The sequence below is a fragment of the Patella vulgata genome, chromosome 9 (genome assembly GCF_932274485.2).
Source record: "Patella vulgata chromosome 9, xgPatVulg1.2, whole genome shotgun sequence".
NCBI lineage: Eukaryota > Metazoa > Mollusca > Gastropoda > Patellidae > Patella > Patella vulgata.
In genome coordinates this window covers 2,482,249-2,504,118 of record NC_065887.2, presented here as the reverse complement: position 1 = coordinate 2,504,118, position 21,870 = coordinate 2,482,249, and the positions used below count along the sequence as shown (strand labels likewise).

The window sequence follows — 21,870 nt, the reverse complement described above, 5'->3', positions numbered from 1 at the left end:
CTTCATAACCTGTGAAGACGTTGACATGCACATGAAATAACAATCGTAAGAGAAAAAATTTCCCACATAAAGGCATTAGACTGGTTGGTACAGAAGATGTAGGACTCTAAACCCCATTTGATTTCGTTTTCACTTCCTTGGGGCAATGGGCACAAACAAAAATTGTATTATGAAACTTACCGTTGTCAAAGACGACTATAATTTGACGGAGTAAATTGAGATCAGTTTGTCGTAGAATAGAGGTCAAAGTTCGAATCAGGACGGATCTAGCCTCATTATGGACTGTTATCACCACACTGACCGTGTCATTAAATGGAGTCGATGAATCAATGGTCGGACAACTGAAAAATAAAAATAATAAAATTTCAACTTTTTTGGTTTAAAAATTCAACTTAAAAGTCAAAGAATTAACTAATTATTTTGAGAACATATCCAACATTAAAAATGTCTGGATGAAATCAAGTGAATGTCACTTCCGGAGAACCTGCTACTCTTATGGTGTTTAAAACAATGTCAAACCTGGAAACTATTACCGTGCTTGTGTTCAAAATGTTAAAATCATCGACATCTATTTCCATCATTTTGTCTGGGTATTTCAGTGATAATTATATTTTGTCTGGGTATTTCAGTGATAACTGTATTTAGGAAAGAAGTTTTTTAGTACTGTAGTCACCTGAAGAACTGGGGAGCCCTTTCGACTGTTGGGATTCGATATAAAAGTAGACCGAAGTGCCGCTGTCCAAGTAAAATTTCCCTCATTCAAAACTGTATGTCTTTATTAGCCCAGTCGGAGCAGAACAGTAGGACGTTAAACCCTATTTCATTTCATTTTGGTTTAGAAAAATAGTATTGTAAACCCTATTTCATTTCATTTTACCTAAAGGATGAAGTCTTGGTCATCTTGAAACAAACACAAGGTATTTTTATTTTCTTTGGTTCTATTAATAAAGGAATTGAGTTCAACGTCTCGTTATTACAAATAGTTTGGCAATACGGGGCCGGAGAATTTTACATAGATGTCAGCATTTCCTTTTGGTCTGTAGTGGATTTCCAACTGGCAAGAGTTCGATCATAATATACACATGAGTGAACCTTAGTTAGAGTTAGTCCCCATCCAAATGACAAGACTTGGATTCTCTGGGATTCAAATCCAAGACATTTCTAATCAAGAGTCCTGTGGTCGGACAGCGTGAGAACCACAACGCATGGTTATAGTACTCATTAACCGATATATTACATTTTTGTCGTTAAATAAAAAAGATGGCTCCTCCATTACTCATCAGTTTTAAATACTAATATGTTGTGGGGTTTGGTTTATAATATGATTTCACAATCTATATGAAAACTACACGATGTAATTTCGTAAAGATGAAATTGATATTACAAGTTATAGGGTATATATGCATCATATTAAAACTTTATCAAATGTATTAAAATATATATATATATATTAACCAGCAAGATGCCAGAATTGGGGGAGATTTCTCAGTCTCTCCACTAGTTTTTCTAAAGCTGTTCCATACCTGGAAATTTATTCTGAAAACTTAAAACTTCAATTAAATATTTTAAGAATGCAGCCTTTTCATTGGTTAACACAGGTAACATTTGTTTTTTTTTCTATGAGAGAGAGAGAGAGACAGGTCCACTCGACATAAACTAGGTCTTTTTGGGACTAACATATTTTTCAATTTTATTTCAATAATTTGCTTGTGCGTAGAGGTCTTTAGCAGTGGGGGGAAACCGGCGGACCTGGAGAAAACCCACAACGTTAATTGGGCAGAAGACCCTACTCCTTGTCACGTACAACAGGGTAATTGAAACCACACCAGTTGACTCAATGACAGACCTTATTATACAGCGCGCGCACGCTAACCATTCGGCCTACCTTGGATCAAATTGTGAAAAATTGTATGTTGTCCGAAAAATGTATCAGTGGGATCAGCAACTTAAAATCATTTGTAAACTAAAATAATTAATTGGTTGAATATGAAGGCTTGAGATTTTATATATTGGTTGATGACTTCATCAAATTAATATCCATGCTTATTTCATTTTTTTGTTCACTCAAGAAACAGCATGGAGGAGTTTTATAACAAGATTAACATATATCTAGCAATCTGGTATCTTGTAACAAGAACTCTTTTCGTCTGGTCAGCCACTAAAAAAAAACATTACACGGTCGTCTGCCAGGGTCCAAACGTTCATCAGATCTACTTCCTGTTAAACAAATTATCAAGGATACAAAAAATATAAATCTGGCAGCTCTGGTTCACCTTCTTGCTATAAGATCTGGCAGTCCTGGTTAGCCATCTTGCTCCAAATCTGTTTAAATCATTGGTTAAACTTGATCTGGTAACCGAGGTCTGGTGTCGATGTGTCAATGCGTTGAGGCGTGTTATTATCTGTGGAAGGTGTTTGCCTTACGATGCGCCAGATTAGTTATAGGACCAGACCACGGCCTTTATAGTTTTAGTACTTAACTACGAGTTATTAATGGAGCAGACGGCTCTGAGACTTGCCTCATAGTCGGACAAACCCTCCATGGAGCAATCTAAATAAACCATTAATGAGCTCAAGACTCCATTTTTAATTAATAGAGATTTTTTTTCTTTCACGCATTCCCTATCTTCTCCACTTCTGTGTGTTAAAAGTTAATTAAAATCGTAAAAAAAAAAACGATTTGCTAAGAATTCAATCTTTGGTTAATTTGATCGTGAATGGCCACAGAAATTGATAATTAAAACATTAGGAGTTTTAGGAACAGATTCGTGTTGATGTTTTTTATTCTTCCTATTATTGGTTTCATTTTACTGATGAGAAATTGTCCTTGAAACTCGTTTTGTGTTTTAAGAAAAATATATGTGATTGTTGTTTTCTATGTGTTATAGGGATGATTAATCTCAAAGGTGCCATCTGAGATTCCACAAGGCAGACATATTTGATGTGGTTGGGTGGGAGGGGGGTCAAACATGCAACATACAGACCTCAAAATGTAGGGGGAATGGGGTCTAACATCCATTCCACACTAACCAGATCATTTGGGACTGATATGTATTTTTTCAATAATTTGCTTGGGAAAGAGAGGGAAGGAGAGAGAGAGAGAGAGAGAGAGTGTAACATGTACTCAACACAAACTAGGTCATTTTGGAACTAACATATGGTAGAATGATGTAGGCGGAAACCTGTGAACCCACAGACACTAGACCTCAATTCCAATATCAAGTAATCTTTAACAATGTGCCAATAGTAAACAAGAGACCTTAGGTTTTTATGTCCAATTGCAACAACTAGACACTTTACCATACCCAGGTCCTTCCTCCTGCACCACTGACACGGGGAAACCAGGCCAGTATTTTAAGAAACTAAACCAGTGACCGGTAAAATTCTAAGGTAGTTTCGTTAAACTACAAACATCTGTTAGATTACGTCACATCCCTCCAGAGTTTACTGTACCCAGGCCCTCACTCCTACATCACTGACACGAGTCCAACCTCGTGGGTTTACTCTGGGTCCTTCGATTTCCTCCCACTGCTAAAGACCCCTACGCGCAAGCGAATTATTGAAATAAAATTAAACCATATGTTAGTCCCGAAATGACCTAGTTTGTGTCAAGTGGATGTTAAACCCCATTTCTCTCTCTCTATCTATCTCTCTCTCTCTCTCTCTCACACTGACACGAGGAAACCTGGCCAGTATTTAAGGAAACTAGACCGGTGACAGGTAAAACTCTAAGGTAGTTCCGTTAAACTACAAACATCTGTTAGATTATGTTACATCCCTCCCGAGTTAAACATGAAACTTTAAACTAAAGTTGACAGATGAAAACACAATCTACTTGTAAACTCAGTTTAAAAAATTCTCGGCAACCAGTGCACCTATATCTCGTGATTTTATCTAAATTGGAGGAGGATTTATCGCAGTTGATGAGAATTAAGATAAGAAATAACGAACTGAAACGTACAACATTTCTACCGCTTATCTTAAATAACCTCACACAATTCTCAAACCTGCATTTTGTTTTCTAAATTTACCTTTTTAAAAAATGCAATCAGCGTTAAAACATGTTGAACAGGTAACCTTATCAGACTCTATCTTGAACAGGTAACCTTATCAGACGCTATCATCGACAACGCTCAAGATTACAAACATTCTGGTCGCAACACATGTTTTTAAAATGAATGTTAAAAATAGAATCGACTCTACTTTATCTAATTTTGCCTTCTAATTAAACTTTGACAGCACGATTATTTGTGGAAGTAAAGGAAGGTGGGGGGGGTGTGTGTGTTCAATCAGATCCATTTCCTTTCGATCTGACAATTCTCTTTCTAATTTATATGTGTAGTATAGTGGAGAGAGAGAGAGAGAGAAATGGGGTTTAATTTCCACTTGACACAAACAAGGTGATTTCAGGACTAATATGGTTCAATTTTATTTCAATAATTTGCTTACACGTAGGGGTCTTTAGCAGTGGGAGGAAACCGGAGGACTAGGCGACTCTACTCCTTGTCACGTACAACTGGGGAATCGAAACCACACCAGTTGACTCAATGACAGGCCTTATGATACACGCTTATAACCATTTGGCCATCCAACCCCCTGTAGCAGCAATGTATATATATGTAGCAGCAATGTATATGTATAGCAGCAATGCAAATATGGTTTGCAAGTGTTTGTTTGTTAAACCTTGATTCTTTTGTCTGGTGTTTAAATACATCAAATTCGTTATTTAACATTTCATTATCAATTTAATTATTGTCTTTGGTGGATGGGGGGGGGGGGATGGCCAAATGGTTAACGCGTGCCGGTTGATATATCAAGTGGCGTGGTTTCGATTCCCCGCGAGTACGTGACAAGGAGTAGGGTCGCCTGTCCAACCTCATGGATTTTTTCCGGGTCCTCTGGTTTCCTCACACTTCTTAAGACCCCTTCACACAAGTGGATTATTGAAATAATTTGTGTCCAGTGGATGTTAAACCACATCTCTCTCTCTCTCTCTCTCTCTCTCTCTCTCTCTCTCTATCTATATAAATACAGAATGGGATTGAACCATTTAAGATCAAACCAAAATTCGTTTTAGAGATTCTGCAACTTTCACAATAAGGGAATCAAAATCCCCCAAATGATGATAGGAGATTTGAACAGAAACTAACTAAGTTCAACTTCCATGAAGAATCAAAATTATGTTTGATAGCAAATCAATCAAACTGGAAGCACAATGTAGTAACTTTGTCAAATTGTAAAATAAATTAAACTTGATAGAAGACAAGATATTGACGTGAACCAACAAGGGAAATGGCTTTCTAATCATCGAATACTGCCCCCCAAAAAAATACTCAAAAAAATAAATTGAATGTAATTTTTTTGTAAGGCCTAAATAACATGTTATTAAGGTTGGAATGGACCCAGATGAATTGTTCGTATCAACAAGGGAGTTATTTTACGTAAATTACCTAATTAAATAATCATCATTTAAAATGAATTAGTGACAAGCTCAAGAGGAATCAGAATCACTTGATGTTCAGAACCAATAAAATCATGTGATATAAATCTCCATGGAGATATCATGTTACAAAATCAACAGAGAGTCGAGAGGGGGGAGAGAGAGAGAGAGACTAAACTCAAACTACATCATTTAGGGACTAACATTTCAATAATCTGCTTGCGCATACAATCTTTATAAGTGAAGGGGGGGAAATGGGGGGGATCGGAGTGGGGGTACTTTGATCAGTCCCTCCACTTATTTGCTGCTGTTTGTTCCTTATGTCATTGCCTGGAACCCCTTCGAATATTAATTTCGTTCCAAAGGACCTGTGTTGTGTATTATGTGAAAGCTAAAAAGTTCAACCAAGCGTCACTTGTCTTTTGTAATTGTCTCGGGTGATGGCATTGTGTCATTAATTTAGTTTCAGTAGAAATAACTGGTGTTTCTCCTTGACCTGATGTAATTAATAATAACATCAATACCAACCCATGTCCTTAATCATATCTCTCATTATATATTAATCCAATCTATAGTCTCTGATGATCCAGTCTCTTTTACTATACAAACCCAATTGTCTCTAATTATATATCTCGTTACATGTTAATCCAATCTATAGTCCCTAATGATCCAGTCTCTTTTACTATACAAACCCAATTGTCTCTAATTATATATCTCGTTACATGTTAATCCAATCTATAGTCCCTAATGATCCAGTCTCTTTTACTATACAAACCCACTCGTCTCTAATTATATCTCTCATTACATGTTAATCCAATCTATAGTCCCTAATCATCCAGTCTCTTTTACTATGACTCATTAAATCAACTGAAGTCTTTGTTGACTTGGGGTGTTTTAGTTTTAAGTTTATTCGATAAAATTAAACCATGATTATTAGATAAAACTGCCACAGCTAAACAGAGGAAAGAATGATTTTTCTATCAAGGTTACAATTATCGTGTTTCAGTGAAGGGCCTCGAGCAGACGGATCCCAAAAGAAACCCAGGGAAGAGAACGCCTTATCTAAATAGCTGTAGGCCGTTCTTAATGCCATGTTTGATTCAGATACAAATCTATCTGCCCTGCTTCTTAATGATGAGAGAATTTATTTTCTGATTTAGTTTCAAAACAAGTAAACAGAGAATCAGCTTTTAACTTGAGGTTTCGATTGGTCTATTAATGTTTCATTTTTTAATTTTTGGGCTAAGTTGATGAATCAATCAGTTGTCTATTTTTAGTCTCAACTTCTTATTGAGAGAGAGAGAGAGAGAGAGATTTTTTATTATAATGAACAAATTGTGCTAGAATTAAATTAAGCGGAAATAACAGCACTGGAGCATATGGGAATCGTAGTTAAAGGGAGTAGGGTATACTACAAAATTACAACATAATTTTTCTTAGTATCGAGAGTCGCGGTGATTCACTAAACAGGAAGCCCCGAGAGAGAGAGAGAGAGAGAGAGAGAGAGGGGTGTTAAGGTCCACTGGACACAAAAACCAGGTCATTTCAGGGCTAACATATGGTATAATTTTATGTCAATAATTTGCTTGCGCGTAGGGGTCTTTAGCAGTGGGAGGAATCCGGGGGACACTCACGAGGATGGACAGGCGATCCTGATCCTTGCCATGTACAACCGGGGAATCGAAACCACGCCAGTTGACTCAATGACAGACCTTATGATACAGCATGCACATGCGCACCAATCGCGCACATGCTAACCAATCGGAGTTCCAACCCCCTTATTGAGAGAGAGAGATAGAGGACAAATGGAGTTTAGCATCCACTCTGATCTAACACACAATATACCTTTTTTTCAATAATTCACTTGTGCAAAGAGATCTTTTTTAGTGAAGGGTTAACCCCCAAATAATTGATTCAATCTCAAACTTTGTGGTCTAAAGCACACTAATAGGTTTGGCTCAAGTTTTCACATGCCTGAATGGTCTAATGCTCGCACGAGTAGATCAGTAAAACCTTTTGATTCAGTGTTTATATGTGACATAATTTTAACCTCGATTTTCTCCAGCTTCCTCCCACTGCTAAAAACTACCGCATGCAATTGATTTATTGAAAACATATACCATCAGTTCCAAATCACCTGGTTAGCCCTGAGTGGATCTCTCTTTTTCTCTCTCTTCTCTCTGAAATGAGTGATAGGGAGTAGCCATCTTTTTTTTATCCTAAACCTGGATTAATGAGCAGGAACTTGAAAGATCATCAGCGAGACATCTGCCATTACCGTCTGCCTGCCACCATTTGATTCATTAATTACCGGCTGCTGCTCGGTCAACTGGAAGAAATTCTAAGCGTCCACTTGCCTCAAGTCATTCCATCGAAAAAACTAACCAAATGGAAAATTGTAAAAATCTCAATTAATGAACTCGCAAGATTGAATGAAGGTATTTCTTAACACAGATAGTTAAGAGTAAAATAAGTTGAAACTAGCTTGGCAGTAGGCCTGGCAATAATCATTACCGTATCTTAATGTGGTATGAGCACCATGAGTTGTTAGTTGCTGTTGTTTATTGTTGTTTGTTGGTTATTGTTGTTTGTTGTTATTGTTGTTGTTTGTTGTTGTTAGTTGCTGTTTATTGTTGTTATTGTTGTTGTTGGTTGTTATTTGTTGGTTATTGTTTGTTGTTGTTGTTTCTGACACATTATTGAAGTTTATACAGAGAAGTAGTTTAATGTGTTGACGAGTATTTGGGATACCAGAGTATCTGGGATACCAGTGTATTTGTACTGGACATTATTTCCAGGTGTGCTTGGCAGTAAACTGCATCATCTTGTAATCCCTAAATGACCCTAATTATCGGTACACAATGCACAGATAACAGTGTGTGCAATAAAGGAATATCTTTCAGATGATACGAAGAACTGAGGTCCACCTATATCCTTGACAGTTGGAATTTGATGCAGAGAAGGCAGAAATTCTTCTCCTTAGCAACAACAGTTAAAATTGATACATTAAACTCCTTTCCTTTGTTTTTTATGATTAATTCAGGTGTTTTTCTGCAGGTGAGTTGATCAAATAAATAATAAAATATTCATGTATTAATATTAAATAATTTACAAGTACTTGTTGATTTAACTGTTCATTAACAAAAAAACATAATCAATAGAAGTTGAATCAGATTGTGTTATCGTGTTTAAAATATATCATTATTAAGTGAAGAGAAATTATCAATAATCACGATTAATGACCTTGGTTCAACAGGTACATGTACAGGTAGATTGTACTGTTACAGTCCTTCATAACCCGGTCATTCCAAACAGAGAGAGAGAGAGGGTTTAACGTCTACTTGACACAAACTAGGTCATTTTGAGACTAACATATGGTTGAATTTTATTTCAATAATTCGCTTGCGCGCATAGGGGTCTTTAACAGTTGGAGGAATCCTGAGAACCCTACTCCTTGTCAAGTACAACTGGGGAATCGAAACCACACCAGTTGACTCAATCACAGACCTTATGATACAACACGCATGTGCTAACCATCACCCCCCACCCCACCCCACCCATAATACATGATATAAATTCATTAGAAATAATAAATTCCTATTCTGACATCAAGTTCATATTGTGAGAGACCAGAGCTAATTCACAGAAAACAGAGATAACAAAAAAAAATAGATCATTCTAAAAATTAGCCGATACAAAAAACTGACGGGATATCGGCATGATTCACAATCATCTGTTTCAACATTGTTTATAGGCAGCCAAACATTTATTATATTATCGTTAAATTTCACGCAAATTCATGTTCTGAATTGGCTTCCTAAAAAACCCATAAATTTCAATTTCACTGTAATCAAGTGGAAAAAAATCTACCTCTCTCCATCATTGCTACCAGATAAAAGATAATTAATTCTCTTTCATTAATAATTTATTTCCACGGTTAATATTCTATTAAGGAAAATCTTCAAATTTATCTGAATTTGAACGACAGTGACATCGAATAAATGCATTTATCTTAGACTAATTAGAAACTGGAGTATCTCTTAATTGCATGACGCATAATCGCATAACTCAATGATGAATTTGAAATGTCAAATAATGATTCAAATGAATTCACATCACAAACAAAAGGATAGGAATGTTGTGATGCAGTTTTGTTAATAACAATTCATTGGTTTTTTGTAGGCTTGAGGAAAGATTAAAATTTTTTTGATTATACTCACATGTTTAAGAATTGCTCATAATTTGAGAAATCAAAATCAACATCAATTAATTAAATTATCTAATTTTCATTTCAGGGAGTGAGAAATCCCTTACAAAATAAAATAAAAGGAATATCAAACCACAAAACCTTTAAATACGTTCAGAGATATGGTGAATCGAACTCAAACATTTCACAACCTTCGACATCCTCTGCTAAAAATAAAACCAAGTCAGAGTCAGCTAACGATTGAATATACAAGCCAGGAGTTTTTCATATCACCCAAATGGCTAGACACTGTGCCTTGCCGGGCCTGGGAAACTTTGCTGGAAAAATCAGAAGGAACTTTCTTGACCAACTAGCCATTTTGAAAGAGGTTTGCCATTCGTTTGATAAGTAATTAGAGTAAAAACGGAAACGATTGAATGTAAATCAGTTTATATGCATTCATATTACATTATTATATGTGTTGCGACTCACTTGTGTCAATTTCTAGGTTCCAAATATTAACGATTTAGCTGGGGGTTGGATGGCTGAATGGTTAGCGTGCGCGCGCTGTACCATAAAGTCTGTCATTGAGTCAACTGGCGTGGTTTCGAATCCCCGGTTGTACGTGGCAAGGAGTAGGGTCGCCTGTCCAACCTCGTGGGTTTTCTCCGGGTCCTCCGGTTTCCTCCCACTGCTAAAGACCCCTACGCGCAAGCGAATTATTGAAATAAAATTAAACCATATGTTAGTCCCGAAATGACCTAGTTTGTGTCGAGTGGACGTTAAACCCCATTTCTCTCTCTCTTAACGATTTAGCTCCTTAAAGTTTTATTTTTCATGTCGATCTTTCTCAAATCGAAGAAGCTCTAATGTTTTGATGACGAGCATTGCCACAAGGGCAAGTAGAACAAGGTGATGATTTAGTGTATGGAAACGATTCCTGGTTCAAAATTAACAGAAAAGCTGGCAGAAAAGACATGGAAATCAGAGTGAGCAATATGAGTATCAATTACATATTTATAGGAGTTTATTTTAATTTACAATATAACAAGTGTTATTACCCTTCCCCCCCCACCCCCTTACTATGTACATGTACACATGTATCAGGTACATAATTATAACAGATTATTATAAATTTATAACTTTTTAACTTTGTGTAATTGTTTTGCCGCTCCTGTGTTTATACATGAGTAATATGTATATGTAGTTGTAAACGAAATATAACAACTCATTTACATGTAATATTAGTGTAATAATTCCCCCTCCCCCTCCCCCCTGTAAAACACATGTATATACATGTATATATCCCCCTTCCCTCTGTATCCAGTACAACACATGTACATGTATATATATCCCCCCTCCCCTCCCCCTTCCCGCTGTGTCCAGTACAACACATGTATATACATGTATATATCCCCCTCCCCCTTCCCGCTGTATCCAGTACAACACATGTATATATCCCCCCTACCCCTTCCCGCTGTGTCCAGTACAACACATGTATATATCCCCCCTCCCCCTTCCCGCTGTGTCCAGTACAACACATGTATATACATGTATATATCCCCCCTCCCCTCCCCCTTCCCGCTGTATCCAGTACAACACATGTATATATCCCCCCTCCCCCTTCCCGCTGTGTCCAGTACAACACATGTATATATCCCCCCTCCCCCTCCCTGCTGTGTCCAGTACAACACATGTATATACATGTATATATCCCCCCTCCCCTCCCCCTTCCCGCTGTGTCCAGTACAACACATGTATATACATGTATATATCCCCCTCCCCCTTCTCGCTGTATCCAGTACAACACATGTATATATCCCCCCTCCCCCTTCCCGCTGTGTCCAGTACAACACATGTATATATCCCCCCTCCCCCTCCCTGCTGTGTCCAGTACAACACATGTATATACATGTATATATCCCCCCTCCCCTCCCCCTTCCCGCTGTATCCAGTACAACACATGTATATATCCCCCCTCCCCCTTCCCGCTGTGTCCAGTACAACACATGTATATATCCCCCCTCCCCCTCCCTGCTGTGTCCAGTACAACACATGTATATATCCCCTCTCCCGCTGTGTCCAGTACAACACATGTATATACACCACAACCACATTCAAACACATACCATCATATTCCTATCTACAACAATATAAATTACTTTGAGTCATAAAAATCAATAAAAAAATACTGTGAAAGAATGAACTAAACACCTTTAATACCCTTTTATACCGTACACATCGTCAATACAAGTAACGCATGATGCACGATTAATATAATACCAATCACTGACGCGTATTAATCTTTACAAGATTACTGTCGATTTCATTGGACGGTATTGATACTATGTTATAATGTGTGGCGTAAACCGTGTTGCGTCGTTGTTTCTTTATGATTCAAGTAGGACTATAGTAATATTTGATGTGAGGAGTTGGGGGGCTATGAATCGTATGAATCATAAGTCGCTTTCAATAGTGAAAGGGATAAAAGGCACAGATCTAAATCAATCAATACTGTACTAAATTTATTCTTTATAATTTTTTTTCAGGGCCACCGTTACAGCCTCGGATATAATCATTTGAGAGATTGGTAAACTCTTGCAAAATATAATATCAAGAAGTTTAACTATTTTATAGAAGATTTAGATAAAGAGCAGGCTTTTCTCGCTATAATATTTCAAAATCCGATAAAGCAAAATGAATATATGGAAAATTTCACTTAGATTACTTTATTTTGAATGAAGTTATCAGTGGCTGTAGATTTGACAAGATGTGTGCATTGATTGTAACCACCGTACTGGTCAATTGAGTCTTAGCCTCGTTTCTCTATTTTTAAATTCAATTAAATCATTAAATGGCCAAACCGTTCTAATTTACTTAAAATCGGAGCCATCAGATGGCATTAAGAGTTGATTATGGTCTTGTCATGTTAATAAATGTCTAATTAATAGTTTATATAACATTTCAGGCCTAAAGAAAGACCTGTAATAGGCATATTTAGCTCTTGCATAATGTATGTTTAAAGGAATATCTGTCTGTTCAGTATAAAAGAACACTTGGCAGACGCAGTCAGAGTTAAAGCAGCTGATCATCACCTGAAGGAATTTGTATCCTTTGCAAAATATACATGTAATATTGGAAGTTGGATCTCTAAAAAAAAATATCAGTCTCTAAAAGTGATTCAGTTTTATTGAGCATAAAAAAACAATTCGCAGTTTAAATTTGATAAAGAGAAGGCTGAAATGCTGCTGTCCGGGCAAAATGTCCCTCATAGAACACTGTATGGCGTATGCCCGTCTTTATTAACCCAGTTGGAGCATAAAAGTAGGACGTTAAACCCCATTTTACAATTTTTGTAGTTACAAAGTTCCAACAATTACAATGAACTTTTTTCAAATCCAAGACAGGAATTTAAAAGTTGAATAATAAAACAGTTGCTTTATTGAAGGAATAATTTCTGAAAATCATTAAATTAACTAAACATCGCTAGTAACGTCACAAATTCTTGAAATACAAGAAGACCATAAAAACTAAGGATGAAAACGTCACAACAACTTGTCGGCCTTATCATGACAATTCTGGAACAATGAAAAAAAAAAAACTATTGCGAAAGAAATTGACTCGTATTGATCAATATTAATTTTATTCATCGCATAATTATTCCACAGACACAGCACCTAAATAAACACAAGTGTTACACAATTCGATTGGTCGATACAATTACCCGATCGTGTATTCAAATAATCTCCCTCTTTTTTTATTCCTTTATAACGCTGCAGACAAAGAAATTCTGATGGCATTATCAATTTTTCAATTTTTATCAGAACAGCCGACATCTGTTCGAAAAGACAAGAATAAATCTCCTCAAAATATAATTCGCTACTTTGTGCGAGAATGAAAATCAATTTCTAATGACTTGGAGCGTATTACGATGACGAAAGATTGACAGAACGCTTTCTTCAGACGACAACACAGTCCTCAACAGCTTTTAAAATATAATACGTCTATAAAGAATGGAATCGTGGGGATATTTTTGATAAGTCATGAATAAACACACACCACTGATTGACAGTCAATACCCGAACCAAGATGTTGCCGTTTTCAGATTGAGACAATTTTTATTTGAAGTAGCTTTTCTAAAAAGAAATCAAGAATTATTTTATTTGAAGTAGAACTTCTAAAAAGAAAGAAAGAATTATTTTATTTGCTTAAAGGCACTTCATTTTTATGATTAATTATTTTAATTAAATAAAAATATGGGACAACACTAAAGATTTTTTTCTTGAATGATTTCAGAATCTGTCTCCCGATTTCATTATTTTTTCTAACAGCCACAGCCATATCTAACTTTAACATAAGTTGACTACTATAACCAACCCTAACCCTAACATATCCCTTTTTCTCACAGCTATACCAAACTCCAACCCTAGCATATCCCTGTTCCACAGCCATACCTAACCCCAACCCTAACATATCCCTTTTGCTAACAGCCATGCCTACATGTACATGACACTCCACCACGAACGTACTGGTCATTTGAGTCTTTGCCTCGCTTCTCTATTTTTAAATTAAATTAAATCATTAAATGGCCAAACTGTTCTAATCTACATGTACTTAAAATCGAGAGTTGATTATGGTCTGGATAAGTTAATTAATGTCTAGTTTAGATAACATTTCAGGCCTAAAGAAAGACCTGCAACTGGCAGATTTAGCTCTTGCATAATGTATGTTTAAATATAATGGATTATAAGCTCTGCAAAGTTAAATATTGTTCGAAAAACTGGAATAGCGATCAGAGACTATAAAAACGTAAAATAATCATACCTGTGTGGTCGTGAATCTTCAACACGTCTGTTGATAGGGATGAGATCACTGGCCGTAACATTGTACGAGAACTGTAAAAATCCATGATTCTCTAGCAGTTTCAACTCTGTCTTGGATTTCGCGTGATTCTGATAATAACGTTCGTAGAAACTAGCACCGCCCGCGGCGCCATCTTGAACTAGTGAAAACTGTGACGGAATATACACAGAAGGCGGAGTTACCTCAGACACAGAATTATCAGAACCAATCTGACTGGCTACGTTTAAATCTATTTCTGTTTTGTGATTGGTTGAAAGTTGATGATGCTCCATACAATTATTCATTGTGCACAATTTATTTGTTTTATGTTTCAAATTTATTTTCACAGACTCCATTTTATCTGGTAGGTAAGATTCAAATTTTCCCAGAATTCCTCGGTAAAATCCCTGAATGTGTCGACTGTGGTGATTGGCTGAATCTTTATTATCCAACCAGGACGGGAATGTATACAAATAAGCTGCTTTCGAATCTCGTTGAGTTTTGCCGTTTGGCGTTAAGTAAAAGTTTTCTCCACTAGGGGGCGCAACATCAAGTAACTGGATCATGACCACAAAAACGCTGAACAACGCAAGAAAATATCTTCGTTTGCGTAACGTCCGTAAAACGCTGTAACTCCATGGTATGAATTGATTAGGCATCAAACTTGATCGATAGAGACTACATGTAGCCTATAATTATTATCCAGACACAAATATTTTCATAGAATCATAGAAGTAGACTTGAGCGATTTCATAAATGACTTAATATTTTTCTCCTCCTGTGCGATATTTACCCGTCTCTATTTGTCATCTTCATCTTCTATTTAAAATCTGGAAGAAAAAAAAAGGGAATTTCAATTAAAAAATGTTACAGAATAATCTTAGCCCAAGATATCTCTATGAATAAAACATAGTCAATTTGATTGTGTCTGGGTTCATGTGAGGGGGGTCGGGTGGCTGAATGGTTAATGCATGAGTGTTCGATCGTAAAGTCTGTCATTGAGTCAACTGGCAGGGTTTCAAGTCCCGGTTGTATGTAACAAGGAATAGGGTCGTCTGTCCAAACTTAGTGTTTTCTCTGGGTCTTCTGGTTTCCTCCCCTACTGCTGAAGACCCCTACATTCAAGCAAATTCTTGAAATAAAGCTGTGATTATAATAAAATGTCAAGTATTGTAGACTAGGGAAATTAATCTAAAATATAAAAAATATATCTGAACATTGGAGCATTATTATATAATAAACATTTATGAAAGGATTTAAAAACTCTTTGATTTCAGAAAATAAAGCATTAAATTTGGGATGATCTGTTATTTTGACAAGTGACGGGACAGGGCTTTGTATGTATAAAATTGTGTCTCAAAAGAAACATAATTAAGTTGGCTTGTTTACTAATTTGTTAGCTGACATGTGTCAACAGTGGAACAACAAAACCACAAGATCATCCATACACCTCGTAGTGTTTCGTTTGATTAGAGTTAATCCCACTAAACACAGCTTTAACCAAAGCAAATTTCTGTTCCAAATTATGACTGGTCAATGGTCTGATTAACAACCAATACATGTACATGTAGCTAACTGCGCTACAAAAGCATTACACTTAAAACAGAACTCCAAATTGGACCAAATATGTTTACACAATGTTACGTCATGACTCACGATTTTATTATGCACAATTAACCAGTGCATAGCAGAATATTGCAGAAAAACTAATTGCATGACAAACGAGACTATCAACAGTTACAATGTAAACAATATTGTTTGGAGACGAACAATAATTTCGCCGTTTTTTATACCTTAAATCACTGTCCAAAGTTTTAGGGAAGACCCCAGATTAAATGAAGGGCTGTCACATTGATGTACTTGGGATAGATTTGATTGAATGGGAAGAATAGACACACTCCCGCAAAAGCTCAAGTATCAGAAGCCAATCCAGTAATGGCCAGACAGGGATTTCTCGGGTCATTGCTTCAGGAATATGCATATCATCATATAACTCACAATCAAATAAAGCCTTAAAAAAATCCAATGAAATCAACAACAAATCAGTTTTTACATCAATTACAGTGAGAGAGAGAGAGAGAGAGAGAGAGAAAAAAATGGGTTTTAACCTCCACTCGACACAAACTAGGTCATTTCGGGACTAACATATGGTTTAATTTTATTTCAATAATTCGCTTGCGCGTAGGGGTCTTTAGCAGTGGGAGGAAACCTGGGGACCCGGAGAAACCCCACGAGGTTGGACAGGCGACCCTACTCCTTGTCACGTACAGCCAGGGATTCGAAACCACGCCAGTTGAGTGTGACTCAATGACAGGCTGTATGATACAGCGCGCGCGGCCATCCAACCCCCCATCAATTGACAGTAGTCTATAGTTATTTTAATATGACTGTACTGAGATACCTGGAAAAAGATATAAAAGGCCGACCAAGTTTTTGATTTAGAGCGCCTTCAAAAATAGAAATTGTAAAAAAAGATCTGAAGACCTAGTCTGAACTAATACTAATATATCTTTGATCATCCAGGCATGTAAATCAAATCAAACAGTTGAACGAATTTATCCGACCGTTTACGCGTCATTTCACACAATCGTATTACACTGATTTACTTCATTAAACCTGGTTTACGTCTTAATCCAACGTAAAAAAACACATTTTACTCGTAGTTTCAATTGCAAATTTTTCATAAAAGACATAGAAAACAGAAATGAAAAAGAAATGAAATGAAATGTGGGGGGGGGGGGGGTGTAACATCCTACTGTTCTGCACCGAACTGGATTAATAAAGACGGGCATACACCATACAATGTCCTATGAGGGAAATTTTGCCCGGGCAGTGGCACTATGGCCTACTCTTATATCGAATTCCAACTGCCAAGGGATCTTTTATGTGTACAACTGCCAAGGGATCTTTTACGTGTACAACTGCCAAGGGATCTTTTACGTGTACATATGTACACGTAAAAGATCCCTTGAGAGTTGGAATTTGATATAAGAGTAGGCCATAGTGCCGCTGTCCGGGCAAAATTTCCTTCATAGCACATAGATATCCAAGATTCTAACGGTTGAGAATTAAACACAAATCAAATTTGAACAAGGCACGTTAATTCAAGCTTCCTTCATTGTTTCTGTACAAGTTTTACGCAGATAGATGTAGGTTCAGTATTGCTTAATGGTCAAGAGCAAGACATCAAGTAATATATTGTAACAACAAGAGGGCCATGAGGCCCGAGTGTTTTTACAAAATATTACGCAATGTCTTAAGATCGAGGCCATTAAACAACTTAAAATACAGACACTTTCACATGCTTTGCAATGAAATACATGTACGTCACTCAGGTTCAATATTTTAACTAGTTACACTTGGCACACATTGCCCGTATGATTATTTGAAATAATGGTAATCCAGCATCAAAGGATGACGTCACATCTGTATTTTAAATCTGATTAAAACACAGATCCTATTTTGTTTTGTTTTTTATAGTTCAAAATTTCGTTTTACTTGTCTTCACAAGCTAGAGATCTGCCAGCTAGAGATCTAAGCGTGACTCTTAAGACCACTATAGGCTATCCCAACCCCTACAGATTTACCTACAAATTATAAATCTTTTTGTAGGCACTGTTTGTTTTATATTACGAGGATTTTAACATTTAAAAAAAATGGCGGACATTGTCTAATCAACTCCATATCTAAGTAATCCAGTTGATTATGTTCTTGTCATGTCAGTACCACTAAATGTCTAAATAATAGTTCAAATCTAATGAAAATCAGACCCATCAGATGGCATCGAGAGTTGATTATGGTCTGGATAAGTTAATTAATGTCTAATTAATAATTTATATAACATTTGAAGCCAAAAGAAAGACCTGCAATTGACAGATTGAGCTCTTACATACTACATCAGTAACAGTTTATACTACACACCTTTACCTGTTTAAATCCTGGCAATTACATCATCACTGTGTTATAAATCATTTAATACCTGTTAAATCCTATACTAGTGGCCAGACATAAACCTGTATAAAGTATATCTAATCCTATACCAGTGATCCTGATCAGCTGTAATACCTGTTAGTGTTGATAGAATTATAAACAGTTTACATGCCAACTTTCACTTTATAGTCTATAGTAATGTATCTATAACTATAGCATGGTATATAATTTATATTGCAGGTTATGTACATGTGATGGTACACTTTATAATTTTACCAATAGTATATACCCCACTGTATTTACCCATTCTATTTTACCAATACTACCCCTTTCTATTTTACCAATAGTACCCCTTCTGTATTTCACCAATAGTACCCTCTCTGTAATACACCAATAGTACCCCTTGTATTTTACCAATAATACCCTTGTATTTTACCCTTTCTATTTTACCAATAGTACCCCCTCTGTATTTCACCAATAGTACCCTTGTTGTATTTTACCAAGAGTACCCCTTGTATTTTACCAATAATACCCTTGTTGTATTTTACCCTTTCTATTTTACCAATAGTACCGTCTTTGTATTTTACCCTTTGTATTTTACCAATTATATGCCTTGTATTTTACTATTAAAAAAAATTAAATGAACTGATTGTCATTTGGGGGATTTTAAATCCCTGGTAAAACTACAATAATGTAGAAGTTTAATATCCAAAACGAATATCAGTAAAACTGGTTCAATTTTATTCAAGATTTAAACAAAGAGGATGAAAACAAAGCAATCGAGCAAAATAAAATATCAATGTTAGGTAAATTTTTATGAGACTCCCTTTTTAATCCGACTGAAACCAAACTGGGAGATTATCTATTACCGGTATTGATATTTCAGTTTGGTTTTGTTAAATAATCAATCTGAGTACAACTTAGTGTGGATCAATGGAATATTGTAAAAAATTGTAGAAGACAATCAGTGGCATTAATTAGTTGTAAGTGTGACAGGAATTCATATACTCATACCAAGAAAGTCAAAGGGAATTCCCCCCCCACCCCCTTGTCAGTAGCTAGGAAGTATATATAAACTCCAGACACCACAGGGGAGAACAATCTTGGTGTCCCAGATATACAATCAATACACAGGACACCACATATTTCCTTCCGACAAAAGAAAAGAGTGAAAGAGAATTGGTTTCAAACATGATAGTAAGCCTATACAGTAACAAGGTCTTGCTGTCTGGTTCAAGGTTTATAAAAATACTGTAGTTTAAAAAGGCAGTAGTTTATCTTACTTGTCAACCCCATATTCTATTTTCATTTCTTTTTCATATTTCAGCAGGTAAAATAAGCGTAGTATCAACACCTTTAATTAGCATCACTCAACTGAACTAACGAGTTGTTTACCTGAGATGATTTTATCTTTAAATCTACAAAATATCATATTACCTTGTTCAGTCTTCAACTTGTCAAGAAAACAAAAAACAAAACAGAACTCAACTTATCTTGTATTACATCAGTACAAAAAGCTGCTGCTGTGGTCCAAAACCTTTTTAGTGTTTTAAATGTTTAATTTATGGATGTTTTGTTCTACTCAACTTATAGTGTGTTACAGCAGTACAAATAGCTGCTTCTAAATTGTTTGGGGGGCCGTTGGATAGCAAGTGTGTGCAGTATCATAAGGTCTGTCATTGAATCAACTGGTGTGATTTTGATTCCCCGGTTGTGTTGTATGTGACAAAGAGTCGGGTCACCTGTCAGTTTTCTCTGGGTCCTCCACTTGACACAAACTAGGTCATTTTGGGACTAACAAATGGTTAAATTTTATTTCAATAATTTGCTTGCACGTAGGGGTCTTTAGCAGTGAGAGGACCCAGAGAAAACCCACAAGGTTTGACAGGTAACACTACTCCTTGTCACATACATGTACAACCGGGGAATTGAAACCATGCCAGTTGACTCAATGACATACCTTATGACAATAGAGAATAAAATTCTCACTGATATAAGCCATAGATTAGAGCCAATTATAAGTGTATTTATCTAGATGTATCCTGTTTTAATGTCCTGGATGCTCTAAATCAACATTAAACCCATTTTCCTCCTTTTAAGAAGAGAGATAAAAATCGGTGTGGAATCGCAGGACAGTAATTGCAAAGATGTCATAGATGCTCTAAGTGAACATTAAATCCATTTTCTCCTTTTAAGATGAGAGATAGAATCGCGATTGGAATCGCAGGAGAATCGCAGGAATCAAATTTTATTATTGATGTGAAGACCACATACAACATGTTGGTGTGTTTTTCTCCTAGCTTCATGTTTAACAAATTACATGTCTAATATGATGGATTGAAACCAAGCATCTCTCCATCCCATCAATATTCAGATATATTCGCTCGGAACATACTTAGTAATCCACACCAATGGAATTCATAAAAAAAACAGGATTATTGTGAAATTTTATTCTGGTGGTTTTGAATATTGTATTCGATCACTCAGTCAGTGAAGTTGTTTACTTCCTGTAGCGATGTTACATGATATTGGTGTAGAAAGGTTGAGGTTGTGTTGTGTTGGTTGTGGTTGTGGGTTTTGTGGGGGATGTTGGTGCGGGGGGGGGGGGGAGGTGGAGATGGAGGTGGGGGGAAGAGGTGTGGGATAGGGTGGAGATGGAGATGGAGATGACAGATGGGGGTGGAGGAAGGTTGGTAAACGGGGTGGGGGAGGTAGGAACATTGGGGTGGTAGATGGAGTAAGGGACGGTGGGAAGGTGGTGGAGACGGATGAGGGGGCTGGTGGTGGTGGGGGGGATGGAGATGGTTGAGATCGCAATTGTGGGAGTGGAAGTAGTGGTGGGATGGGTATGTGAGGTAAAGGTTGGAGTGGTGGAGGGAGGGGGATTGAAGCTGGTCAAAATAACCACAGTATTGTGTTGATGATACATTAACCATATGTTAGTCTCAAAGTAACCAAAGTATTGTGCTGATGAGACATTAGTCATATGCTGGTCTCTGGTGTCTGGAAGGCAAATTAACCATTTTATTAAATTGTCTGATAGAAAGAGAAGATGAGATGAGATTAAGACAAGTTATATTGCTGTGTTTGTATTGAATGTAAATAACGTTTGATACATCTAGTAGATCAAATTACTATAAACAGGAAAACAAGTCTAATGGTGGATAATTAACTAATTGATTAACTAATTGATTAACTAATTGATTAATTACCGGTCCATCTCCCTCTTTTATTTATACATGTTATTGTAACACGAAATAAAGTTTCTAAACCATACAGAATATGTTATATTGCAATCATGTCGTCTACAATCAAAATGTGTCATAATAGTATGTGATGATCATTCAGGTATTCTGAACATTTAAAGGAAAGGTTGGAAAATACATACATTGTAAATTTATATAATTCTGATAATCAAAATGTTTTCATCCACTGAAAACCACAGCCTTATCTTTTTCATTTGATGACCGGT

General features: G+C 36.4%; 1 protein-coding gene across 1 annotated transcript in view; it reads right to left on the bottom strand.

The window, feature by feature from the left end:
* LOC126832493 (polypeptide N-acetylgalactosaminyltransferase 1) overlaps positions 1-21,870 on the bottom strand; it is an 84,640-nt gene that overhangs the window by 44,802 nt on the left and 17,968 nt on the right. Inside the window, exons 2-3 of the mRNA XM_056103359.1 lie at positions 14,451-15,298; positions 181-341 (exon numbers count right to left, since the gene is read on the bottom strand). Coding sequence (XP_055959334.1) covers positions 181-341; positions 14,451-15,127 — 838 coding nt within the window. The 5' untranslated portion in view covers positions 15,128-15,298. The remainder of the gene's footprint in view (positions 1-180; positions 342-14,450; positions 15,299-21,870) is intronic.